The sequence below is a fragment of the Mustelus asterias genome, chromosome 19 (genome assembly GCF_964213995.1).
Source record: "Mustelus asterias chromosome 19, sMusAst1.hap1.1, whole genome shotgun sequence".
NCBI classification, from domain to species: Eukaryota; Metazoa; Chordata; class Chondrichthyes; order Carcharhiniformes; family Triakidae; genus Mustelus; species Mustelus asterias.
In genome coordinates, this window is record NC_135819.1 from 40057413 (window position 1) to 40070709 (window position 13297).

At 44.5% G+C, this 13297-nt stretch overlaps 1 protein-coding gene across 1 annotated transcript in view; it reads left to right on the plus strand.

The window, feature by feature from the left end:
* Nucleotides 1-13297, plus strand: part of vwf (von Willebrand factor) — a 146311-nt gene that overhangs the window by 91630 nt on the left and 41384 nt on the right. Inside the window, exons 41-45 of the mRNA XM_078235380.1 lie at nt 1638-1742; nt 5787-5989; nt 7327-7476; nt 9294-9407; nt 11598-11781. Coding sequence (XP_078091506.1) covers nt 1638-1742; nt 5787-5989; nt 7327-7476; nt 9294-9407; nt 11598-11781 — 756 coding nt within the window. The remainder of the gene's footprint in view (nt 1-1637; nt 1743-5786; nt 5990-7326; nt 7477-9293; nt 9408-11597; nt 11782-13297) is intronic.

Consider the following 13297-nt stretch of genomic DNA (forward strand, 5'->3'; position numbering starts at 1 on the left):
TACGAGAGGACACAGGTTTAAGGTGCTGGGGTGTAGGTACAGGGGAAATGTTAGGGGGAAGTTTTTCACACAGAGGGTGTTGGGCGAGTGGAATCGGCTGCCGTCAGTGGTGGTGGAGGCAAACTCAATAGGGTCTTTTAAGAGACTCCTGGATGAGTACATGGGACTTAATAGGATGGAGGGTTATAGGTAGGCCTAAAAGGTAGGGATATGTTCGGCACAACTTGTGGGGCCGAAGGGCCTGTTTTGTGCTGTAGTTTTCTATGTTTCTATGTTTCTATCTCCTTTGAACCCTGCCCCTCGCACCTGAAACCTGTGCCCCCTAGTAATTGACTCTTCCACCCTGGGAAAAAGCTTCTGATTATCCACTCTGTCCATGCCTCTCATAATCTTGTAGACTTCTATCAGGTCTCCCCTCAACCTCCGTTGTTCCAGTGAGAACGTATGATTCATTCTGCAAATCTGTGACAGAAAAAGGACAAGCTAAACATTTCTAATCCTAAAGCAAAATGCTACAAATGCTGGAAATCTGAAATGAAAACAGAAAATTTGAGAAAGTACTCAGCAGGTCAGGTGACATCTGTGGAGCGAGAAACAAACTTAGTGCTTCGGGTCAGTGATTTTACATCAGGTTGGAAGATATCAGAGACTAACCGGGCGGCACGGTAGCACAGTGGTTAGCACTGCTGCTTCACAGCTCCAGGTACCTGGGTTCGATTCCCGGCTCGGGTCACTGTCTGTGTGGAGTTTGCACATTCTCCTCGTGTCTGCGTGGGTTTCCTCCGGGTGCTCCGGTTTCCTCCCACAGTCTAAAGGTGTGCGGGTTAGGTGGATTGGCCGTGCTAAAATTGCCCCTTAGTGTCCTGAGATGCATAGGTTAAAGGGATTAGCAGGTAAATGTTTAGGGATAAGGGGGTAGGGCCTGGGTGGGATTGTGGTCGGTGCAGACTCGATGGGCCAGATGGCCTCTTTCTGCACTGTAGGGTTTCTATGATTCTAACAGGGTTTAAACGTGGCCTAGGGAAAGGGGTAATTTCCAATAACACAACTGAACACTAAGACATGAACCTTTGATGTACACTTCTAACCAATGTATTGTGCAACACAAACAGAAAATGCTGGAAAATCTCAGCAGGTCTGACAGCATCTGTGGAGAGAGAACAGAGGGTCATCCTGACTTAAAACATCACCTCTATTCTCTCTCCACAGATGTTGTCAGACTTGCTGAGATATTCCAGCATTTTCTGTTTTTATTTCAGATTCCAGCATCCGCAATATTTTGCTTTTATCAAAATATCATGCAGACAGGAATCTCTGATGAGTGAGTTATACAATGGTAAGTTAGTGTCTTATGATTTTAAGGACAAAATATTTTTGAAGAACTTTTGTTGCCAAAGCTGTTTGGCTGGAATTTTCCAGCAGTTCACACCCTGCCCACCGCTGCTACCAGCGAGGATGGAGAATTTGGCGCTCAGCCAAATCTCTGATCACAGCAGCGGGACCGGAAAATCCCACCGATGTGAATGGCTGGAAAATTCCACCCATTGTTCAATATTAGTTCACAGTGCTTTGGTTTAATTAAGGTTCAGTAGAATAAATTACAGCTCTATACTGATGGATATTCCCCGTTTCTGTAGTTTGTGATTTAGGGGAATGTGATCTGCCACCTATCCCAAGGTGTGAAGATGGAAGTTCTCTAAAACTGAACAATCCAGGGGAATGCAAGCCAATTTACGAATGTGGTGAGTTTATGGCGAGTTTAATTATTTAATGCCAGATGGTACAGTGGTTAGCACTGCTGCCTCACTGCGCTAGGGTCCCGGGTTCAATTCCGGCCTCGGGTCACTGTCTGTGTGCAGTTTGCACATTCTCCCCATGTCTGCGTGGGTTCCCCCGGGTGCTCCGGTTTCCTCCCACAGTCCAAAGATTTTTTGCGTTAGGTTGATTGACCATGCTAAATTGACCTTAGTGTCAGGGGGACTAGCAGGGTAAATATGAGGGGTTACAGGAGTAGGGCCTGGGTGGGATTGTGGTCGGTGCAGACTCGATGGGCTGAATGGTCTCCTTCTGTACTGTAGGAATTCTATTCTGTTTGTTTTGATTTATCATTGTCACATGCATTGGAATACAGTGAAAAATATTGCTTCCTGCACGCTGTACAGACAAAGAATACTGTTCCTAGAGAAGGAAAGGCGAGGATGCAGAATATAATATTACAATCATTGCTAGGGTGTAGAGAAAGATCAACTTAATATAAGGTAGGTCCATTCCATGCCATGTTTGCAGCTGTGCTGGGTTCCAAGTAAAGGAAAATTGTAGACACTTTTGCAAAGTTTCCTTCAGTTTGCTTTGAGGTTTCCTAATAATTTTAGACAGAGGAAACCTTCACAAATGCTCTTCGATGTTACTCTGTAGTGAGCAGAGGGGTTATAAGTTTACACGGCAGTGCGATGTATTTCTTTTGTTATATAATCCTTGCTCTAATTTAGGCTTCCTTAGAGTGGCACTATATATGGCATGGATTTTAATGAGTTCACATTTCAGGGGTATGTTTCACAGCTTTGCTGCCTTAAGGGTCAGAGCTAGGACTGTAAAATGTTTTTGAATGTGCACTTGTCAGACAGATCCTCACCTAGCTGGAGTGCAGAATAGAGGGATAGTTGTGGGTAGCATACCCACAATTAAACCCTCCCTTTAATTGTTCTTCCTTTATATTTGAGGACAAACATAGAAACTAGAAGCTCCACCATTCATTTTGATCATGGCTGATCATATCCACCCCCAATATCCTGATCCCGTCTTCCCCCCCATATCGCTTTAGCCCCAAGAGTAGTTAACAGTACTTTGCTGAAAAAGTGCAAACAGGCACTAATTGGTTACTGTGCTAACGACATGTCAAAATCTGGATTAACACACAGTTTTGGGCCTTACTGCCAATTGCCATGATTTGAACTTGCCTGGAGGTGCTAGACATGAAACCTGCAGGTTTAACACAAAACAGCTGATCTGTTCACTTTCTGTGGAGCTGCATATGAAGACTACAAGTACCCTCTTCCACAGGAGGGGTGGGGAGTGCAGCATGGCTCAGGGATAGAGGCAAAGGGCACACAGTTTCTCGGATATGGCACTGGACAAGAAGCTCCAGAGAAACAGGTCTGTCCCTTGTTCTGCAAGGAGGAGGGAGTCCATCTCGCCCTTCTGTCCCTCTCTCCTTTGCTTGGCCTCACGCCCTCCTCCCACTCCTCATCCAGATCAAGGGGGGGCTCCTAGCAAGATGCCCATATGCAATCTCTCCCTTTATCCTGGTGATTCCTATAAGCTTTCCAGTACTTAATTCTTTTCCGGTGAAGCCTTCAGAGACTCTATGGGATAATTATTATTCGAATGTCGGTGAAGTCTTGACAAAGTGACCCAGAAAAGTGCCTGATGTTTCTCAGGGGTTCTCATCACAGCTCCAGCAGCAATGAATATGAAATAGGAAACATCCCGTTTAGTATTGCTGAAATGGACATCAACGCCTTGTATCCTCTCAGTCAGATTATTGCTGTTCGGAACGACATTAGCTCAAAGCTTAAGCCAATAAAATTCTATGAAGTTGTGATTTGATTTGATTTATTATCGTCACATGTATTAGTATACAGTGAAAAGTATTGTTTCCTGTGCGCTATACAGACAAAGCATACCGTTCATAGAGAAGGAAAGGAGAGAGCGTAGAATGTAGTGTTGTAGTCATGGCTAGGGTGTAGAGAAAGAGCAACTTAATGCAAGGTAGGTTCATTCAAAAGTCTGATGGCAGCAGGGAAGAAACTGTTCTTGAGTTAGTTGGTACGTGACCTCAGACTTTTGTATCTTTTTCCCGATGGAAGAAGATGGAAGAGAGAATGTCCGGGGTGGGTGGAGTCCTTAATTATGTTGGCTGCTTTTCCGAGGCAGCGAGAAGTGTAGACAGAGTCAATGGACGGGAGGCTGGTTTCCTGAGTTGAGCACCAGCTCATTTTAAGTGGCAACCAACAAGCTTGTGGATGGCCAGTCCTTCTTGGCACAGGTTCCAACTCTTTTACTAAATAGGGTTTTGCTCTAACAGTGGGTGAAACCAATGTTTCATCTCTGGACTCCATCTCGCCCATATCAGAACATACAGTACCAGAACATACTGCCTGAAATCCTAAAACAGCAAAGGAAGGCTAACTTCAAAAACACCTTAAAAACCATCCAACTCAATTTCTTTGTGAGTTTTAAGGTGTAAGTTGATGAAAGTTAATAGTATTCAGCATATGATTGCTTCCTGAAACATTATTAACATGGAGAGCAGGCCAGAAATGCTGATGAGAATGTGACATTGAAACTCCTCAACTCCCTTTCCCTTGATCCCTTCCTTTCTCTCTAAAACACCTTTACCTGTTCCCTGGAGTATACAATGTTAGCACACAGCGCCAAATGTGTGCTGCGATGGTGATTTGCCCAGGCTAAGGTAGAGCAAAGGATCAGTGCAGCCTATGAGGTTAAACTGAGGCTTTACCTGATGCAATTTTTCAAAACCACCTTAGCATTTTGGCTCAGATGAACATTAGATCAAGCCTGGGAGGGGTTGCAATGTCACATTCTGTCAGCTTGGATCTTGTTGGATCAAGCCCAAGATGGGATGCAAAGTCTTGCCTTGTCAGCTTGGATCTGGTTTGTCCCTCATGTGGGGACCATGATCGGACTTACTTCAATTCTAATCAGAAAAGCCAATTCAAATTATCAAAAGGTACCAAAAAAACTCAATAAGCCTCAGAGAAGATCAACTTGATTGTGAAAACAAAGTGAATTTCCTTTTGATAACGAGTTTTTAGCTATTAAAAAAGAACCTTGAAAATGCCATAGTAATGATAACAATAACTTAATATTTTCCTTCCCATTTGTCTCTTCAAACCCAGCTTTTCCTGAACCCTTTGTGCTGGGCAATCTGTACCATGGAAATATTAATCTGTACCTTTAAGCAAGTGGCCATTATTCTCAAATACACAGTGACTGCCCTCTTTATTCAGTGGCAATCACAGACATTCCCAATTCTGTCATCACAAAATCATCAAATGCGTACATTTCCAGTGAGCTGGTGAATGGGATAAGAGATTAGAAACCCTGACCAATTTTTACCTGTTTCGCACGGGGTACTGAAACAACTGTAGTGCCCCTTCCAAGGCATTAGAATAAGGTCAGTTAAATTACCATAGACTGGGGATCTGCCATTTTCTGGGTAAACTTGAATGAGCCACCCACTGACGGTAGATTGAATAATTGGGAGAAGTGTTGATTACCACTAATTCAATATTGCCACCGTACGAGTAAAAGTTTATTGTGCCAGTGGCTCCATAACAAAAAATCCGCCTGCCAAATTTAGTCCTGTACCAATATAAAAAGATACAAAAGTCCAAGGTCACATACCAAACGACTCAAGAACAGCTTCCTCCCTGCTGCCATTAGAGTTTTGAATGGACTATACCTTATATTAAGTTGATCTTTCTCTACACCCTAGCTATGACTGTAACATTACATTTTGCACTCTCTCATTTCCTTCTCTATGAACGGTATGCTTTGTCTGTATAGTGCGCAAGAAACAATACTTTTCATTGTATACTAATATATGTGACAATAATAAATCAAATCAAAATGCTATGGGAAAACTCTCATCTGAAAGTTCTATCTGTACTGTTTGAACGTCTCCAAGCTATAATCAAGAAAGACTCATGTCAAAGGCAAATAGCTGTTTATAAAGACTAATCCAAGTGTTCTATTGCTTTCAGACTGCAATAGGAACCAATGTGGAGCAGAGCAAGTAACATGCCCACCTCACCGATCACTGTCCGTTATAAAGACACAGTGTTGTGACAAGTATGAGTGTATTTGCAGTTGTAGCAATGAAATAATAAGCTGCCCTACTGGATATTCAGTCAAGTCGATAATAAATGACTGCAACTGCACCACATCCTATTGTGAACCTAATGAGGTAACTGAACCGATGTATGTAACTGTCCTGAACGTCATTTTGTGTGTGTCTTGAAGTGTATGGGTCTGTGAGGAAATGATACAGATGTGATACATTGAAGGTATGTCATTGCGAAGATATGGTACTGTGAAGGGATATTAATGTGGGGAAAGATTACTGATTGTACATTATTGTGATGTTAAATTACTGAGTGTACGTCACTGTGTGAGTTTGTAACCAGTGGTGATATATTGGAGGTAGTTTTCCCCAAAAAACTAAGTGCCCAATGGGTGGGAAAATAGGAGATATGCTGCCTGTTTTCAGCAACTTAGTTGGTTGAACTTCCGGCACTCTGTGCACCACAGTGTCCGCCGGGGGATTCACACTGGTAGTGGGGGGGTTCTAATCCCACCTGAGACTACGGCATCAGCGTGCTGAGCAGATCGCTGGCCACCCTCCTGATCGCTGGCCTCCCAATAGCTTTCCCAACCCTCCCCCCCCCCCCCCCCCCCAATCCAGCCCCTCTGCACATGGTCAGCCCCAATTGCCCCACTCCCTCAAGGCCAGCCCTGATCGCTCCCTCTCCCTCCCCCACCGATCTGATCAGCGCCTCCCCCCCACCCCCCCCCCCCCCCATTCCCCCCGCACGATCAATCAGTCCACCCCTCGTCTGGCTCCGCTCCAGAAGGCCCTGCCCCCTTGGCACTGCCCGATGGCCGAGGCTAGGGTGCCTGGTGGGCAGTGCCAAGGGGAAACTCCCTCTCCCGACCTTCCAGGGAAGCCTCAGTGGCCTCTGCAACACCAGTGAGGACATCATGCCTGGTCCCCATTGCTGGGGATCAGCTTTAATCCCCGCTGATAGGACCCCCCCCGGCAGGGTGGAAAACAGCGAGCCCGAACAAGACCATCCTGGGTTCGCGAATGAGATTCAAATGTCAATTTCTATATGGTAATTGTTTTCTGGCGCGGGGCTGATTATGCCGTGAAAATGGCGCGGGGAAGTCTTGACCGGCTTCCCGTTTCAGCCCTCCCACTGCACAATGGGCTGAGAAAATCACGCCCATTATCTTGAGCCTAAGCCATTATAAGGGGGAATCATCCTTGGCACAGTAGTCTCACTTTGCTCCTGAATCCAGAGTTTGTGGGTTCACTCTGCTCCAAGACCTGATCACACAATCTAAGCTGACACTTCAGTTACACATGACATGTTGATCTAAATCAAGGTTGCTTGTTACTGTGGTTGTGTGTGGGTGTGTCACTGTGTGGAATATTATTGTATCAACAATGTATGTACATATGTGGTATATTAACATTCTACAATGTTTGTGTGCATGACATTTGATGCTTTCCATGCACAGGTTTGCATTCACAATGGTGTTGTCTATCTAACTGGAAGAACCTGGGAGGAATCTTGCCAGCAATGTTCTTGCACTGACAGGAAGGATAGCATCACAGGGCTTTATGCGGTGAAGTGTATCACTAAATCCTGCAACAAAGATTGCCCATCTGTAAGTAGAAGTATATTAGATATTTTAAAATTACATAGAAGCATAAGGGAAACTGAAATCTCAACTGTGTTCACAATTACTATAATGTTTCATGGAATGTGCAAGGTATTTATGGTTTGCAATGTGACAGATAAGGTGCAGCTTACTGCTTAACTTGAGCAAATACAAAGCCATCAATATTGGGCAAGTGTTGGGACTGAGATTTGCAACTTGCATGTATGGCACAGGTTGAGACATCACTCCACTATATTTATCTAATTTGATCTCAGTAACTGTGACTGTGACTCAGAAAGCAATCCATTGATTGTGATGTGTGCTGGGACATCCTGAGGATGTGATGAGGTGTTATGTTCTTCATGTGAGGTTAGTCCCATGGAGCATGTAACAGAGAATCACTTGCAATGGCTTCCCTTCTCACCACCTCACTGTTATCTCGTGGGTCCCTCAAGATTTGTCCTTTCCTCCTTTTATTTCTCATCTACATTTTCCCAAAGCACAACATCAGGGTTCTACGTATGTGCCGACGACAGCCAGCTTTATCTCACTACTGCCTTTCACTTGTCAGTTTACTTGTCTAATATCTAGTACTGGATGAGCAGAAAATTCCACTGATTAAATATTGGGAAGACCCAAATCCATTATCTTTGATCTCCACCACACATTTACTTCCCCAGCCATTTGCTCCAATTCTCTCCCTTGCCACTGGCTCAGGCTGAACAAGTATAGCATCCTCTTTCACCCTTGAGATGAGCTTCCAACTCCATATCTGCTTCCATCTCTGTAACATCCCCATCTAAGATCATCTGCTGCTGAAATCCTCATCCATTCCATTGTTACCTCTGGCCTTGACTGTTCCAATGCTCGCCTGGCAGGCCTCTCTACTTGCCTGGAATGAGCACAGTTCCAACAACAGAAAAGAAGCTCAACACCATTCCAGACGAAGCAGCCTATTTGATGGGCACCCCATCCACCACTTTCAGCATTCGCTCCATCCACCACTGACACACAGTGACAGCAGTATGTAGCATCGACAAGACGTGCTGCAGCAACTCACCAAGTCTCCATTCACAGCACTTTCCAAACCCCCAAACTCTACCACCTAGTGGAACAAAGGCAACAGACACATGGGAACATCATCACCAGCAAGTTCTACTCCATGTCACCACCATTCCAACTTGGAACTATATCGTTGTTCCTTCACCATCACTGGGAAAATCCTGGATCTCCTTCACAGAAGCTGGGGTGAATCTAAACCAGATGGGCTGCAGCTGTTCAAGATGATGGCACACCACCATTCTCAAGGGCAATGCGTGATGGCCAACAAATGCTGCCCTTGCCCACAGTGCCAACACATCATGAACAAATGAAACAAGAAAGTCCTGAGTTTAATTGTTCATCCATTGGGGTGGTTTAATACTGTCATCATCAGGAAATGGTTTCGATTGAACAAGATTATTCCACATATAGGACAGCAGACAGGAAATGGCCATACCATCAGTTTGGGGTTATTGGAACATCAGTATCAGAGTTGATCATGTTATAACTCAGCATGGGACTCCTGACAGTGGACAATATTCCAACATCAAGTGGAAAGTTAAGCCTGTAGCTTTCATTAGCCAGTCCCAAACATGGCTTCAAGTCTTTCCCCCTTTCTACTCATCTGGAAGATGAACCAAAGACATTCAGCCATCAGCATTAGGTTGCCGTTGCAAAGGAAATGTTGTATTTGAGTTAACACCGATTATCTTTGCTGTGTTTGTGATAAATATGAGCCAGAGCTTGGACTTATACCATTAAAAGTACCTATTCTTTCTAAGGGGTACACCTACAGAGACGTGGAAGGTGCATGCTGTGGAAAATGCAAGCGTGCAGTCTGTGAAGTAGCTGTCTTCGACAGAGGCGACGCAAATCTACAAAGAGTTGTGCATCAAGTGAGTACATACAGTCCTTTCATAATAATGAAAATAACAAAGTTTTAACGTTTATTTATTCGTGTCACAAGTAGGCTTACATTAACACAGCAGATAATAAAGAAAGCAAATGGAATGTTGGCATTTATAGCGAAAGGAATAGAATATAAAGGTAAGGAAGTACTGTTGTAACTATACAAGGCATTGGTGAGGCCGCACTGAATTTAGCATGGTCAATACACCTAACCAGCACGTCTTTTGGACTGTGGGAGGAAACCGGAGCACCCGGAAGAAACCCATGCAGACACGGGGAGAACGTGCAGACTCCGCACAGACAGTGAACTAAGCTGGGAATCGAACCCGGGTCCCTGGCGCTGTGAGGCAGCAGTGCTAACCACTGTGCCACCGCGCCGCCCCAATTTGGTATACTGTTCATCTTGAAGTTTTGTGTGAGAATTTTATTAAGTTATATTTCGGAGGACGTAAATCCTTCAAACCTCAAATCAAAATAAAATAGGAGGAAATGTTGGAAAGACAAAGCAAATCATCCCAAATTGGGAAAAGAAAATACATTTTGAGAGTTCTGACACATGGGGAATGAGTTTCTGGTTAATGGATAATTTAATGAAGCTCACGACAAATTCCATTCCAATTTTCTTCCTGCACCTAGCAGTGCACTAAGGCACATTTTCATCTGTTTCCATGGCTAGTTATTCCTGGAGCAGATCGCTAGATTGTTACCAGAGCTTGAGGGCACCATTCCACATCAAGTGTGGTTGACCAGGAGTCTCTCCCACTCTTACTGCCAGCCACTGACGTGTTTGGAAGGTTGTCATTGAACCTGTTTGGCCGCATTATGAACGCACCTTTCTTGGCCATCAGGTCCTGGGGTGGGACTCGAACCTGGAGCTTCTGGCTCAGGGGCAGAGACACTGTCCACCGTGCCACAAGACTTCCTATTAGGATGAAACAGTGATTGCTAAATTATTCTATTTTGGAAGACTGCGGAGGAGCAGGTTATTGCTAACGTCAACATCGAGATTCCTCTCTTTAACGGTACAGATTCTAGAAGATTCTGTCAATTTTACACTAACAATAGTGAGAATTGGCAGCTTCCCCGTTACCACAGCTGCAAATATTGGGCCATTATGTAATTCTGATGAAAACAATGTCAAATGCAACTGAGATAATTACATCGGAGCAGTGGATGCACAAGTTGAAAGTAACAAAGCTAGATAAGTTACTTCAAAACAATAAAGAGGATTGAAATAATTCCTCAGAGGCCAGTGTTCCTTCACCAGGTTCCCTTTATTTACAAACTCTATTCCACTCCTATCAAGTACAAAGTCAGAGTCCTGAGTGCCAGTGGACACAGGTGAGATTCTCTGATTTTAAGTTTTATTTATTAGTGTCACAAGTAGGCTTACATTAACACTGCAGTGAAGTTACTGTGAAAATCCCCGAGTCGCCACACTCTAGCGCCTGTTCGGGTACACTGAGGGAGAATTTAGCATGGCCAATGCATCTCACCAGCACTGTGGTAGGAAACCGGAGCTCCCGGAGGAAACCCACACAGACACGGGAAGATCATGCAGACTCCACACAGATAGTGACCCAAGCAGGGAATCAAACTCGGGTCCCTAGCACTGTGAGGCAGCAGTGCTAACCACTGTGTCACCGTGCCGCCCCTCATTACCTCAATCAAGGAGCTCATATTCCGAGGCCAACCTCATGGACCTCATTTGAAGTCATTGCAAGGACTGGATTTTTAAATGTTCATTTCAATAAATTTTCAATTCAGTTAATGATAAACTGGTTTAGCATTTATACCCCTAAAGGAAAGCTTACAAAGCATGCATTATTCATTCTAGCAGAATGTCAGCCTATATTACGTGCTTAAGCCATGGATGCAGGACTTCAATTATTACTTCCAACTCAGGAGGTCTGAACGTCACTAACTGAACCAAGCTAATACCTTCCCATGTCAAGATGCAATGTTCGAATGATTAAACCACATGAGGAAAGTAATTGTTTACTGGAACAGAAACTTAAAAATCAGCCTCATACTGAGTTACGATCAAACTTATCATTGATACTGGATAGGAAGGTGCTAGCAGCATGAAAACCCAAAACTGAACTCCCAGGGCAACATTGTTGGCAACTTCCGTCATGTGTTTTTGTGAAGTGTAACCTCCTGCCGTTATCTTATAGGCCGGTGAGGAGTGGCCATCCCCGGACAATCCGTGTATCACAGTGGAATGCATGGAGCTCAATGGAGAAGTGATTGTGCATCAGAAGAATAAGTCCTGTACCCACATTGATGTCCCCAAGTGTCCTCTCGGCTATGACCTGAAGTGCGACAGAGTCATCAATTGTTGTCCAGTTTGCCAGTGTGGTGAGTTTTTCAAATAGCAGCTCCCATTACCCGCTCTCTAAATGTTGACTGTTCTCAGCTTTCGTGATAAAGGAATGATAAGGTTGTTGCTCGATTTCCAGTGGGAGCCACAACAACAGCAATTTGCATTTATATAGCACTTTTAACATTGTAAAAGATGCCTGAGGGCTCATTGCGATGAGCCCACAACCCGGCTGGGGGGGCGGGGGGCGGGTGGTAGTGGCATAGTGTTATTGTCACTGGATTAGTAATCCAGAGACCCAGGGTAAAGCTCTGGGGACCTGGGTTCGAATCCCACCACAACAGGTTAGACAGGGCTGATTCAGAAAGAATGTTCCCAATGGCGGAGGAGTCCAGAACTAGGGGTCATAGTTTGAGGAAGAGGGGTAAACATTTTAGAACTGAAGTGAGGAGAAATTTCGTCACCCAGAGGATGGTGAATGAGTAGAATTCACTGCCACAGCAAGTAGCTGAGGCCAAAATGTTGTCTGATTTCAAGGAGATCTTGGGGCTAAAGGGATCAAGGGATATGGAGGGAAGGGGGGATTGGGGATCCTGAATTTGATGGTCAGCCATGATCAAGATGAATGGCAGAGCAGGCTCGAAGGGCTGAATGGCCTAACGGCCCACTCCTGCTTCTTGCTTCCATGTTTCTATGTAACAGATGGGGAAATTTGAATTCAATAAGAAAAAAATCTGGAATTGAAAGTCTAATGATAACCATGAAACCATTGTTGAAAAAACCCATCTGGTTCACTAATGTCCTTTAGGGAAGGAAATCTGCCGTCCTTACCTGGTCTGGCCTACATGTGATTCCAGACCCACAGCAATGTGGTTGACTCTTAACTGCCCGACTGAAATGCAAGACACTCAATTAAAGGGGCAATTGGGGATGGGCAATGAATGCTGACGCAGCCAGTGACTTCCACATCCCCTGAATTAATAAATGGAAAAGAACAAATGGATGGAATTCAAAAGCTGCACCTTCTGTAAGCACAACTACATGCCAGGGATTCCAGACTGCTCACAGCTGGCCCTGTCATCTAACAGAATGGGTGCCACCTTACCAGGATTTTCCAGCCCCGTCAGAGTTATGCATCATCGTAGGCGGGCCAGCAGAATTAGGAGACAGTTTGGCCGCTCTACCAATTGCTGACAGGTATGGAAAATCCTGCCCGAAGTGTACCTCTTTTTGTAAAATCAACCTTGTTCCAAAGAACTGGTCCTCGCACTAACACCTTAGTTTTAGATGTCTTTTGGATAATTGGTTGATGATGTTTATTGGTTAACCAAGTTAACTGTACTAAGTTACCGAGGATCATACTCTGAGGGGTGAAGCTGATATTTATAGTTGAAGCTGAAGTGTTTGAGGTTAATGATTGGAAGTTCAACTTCCAGTATTCTACAAGGTGATACAAAAAGGCAAAGATTGTCTCCTTGGAGTTATCTTCCCATTTTCCCTCCTTTTTCAATTAACCCATACACAAAAGAGTTAGCACTGCTGCCTCACAGCGCC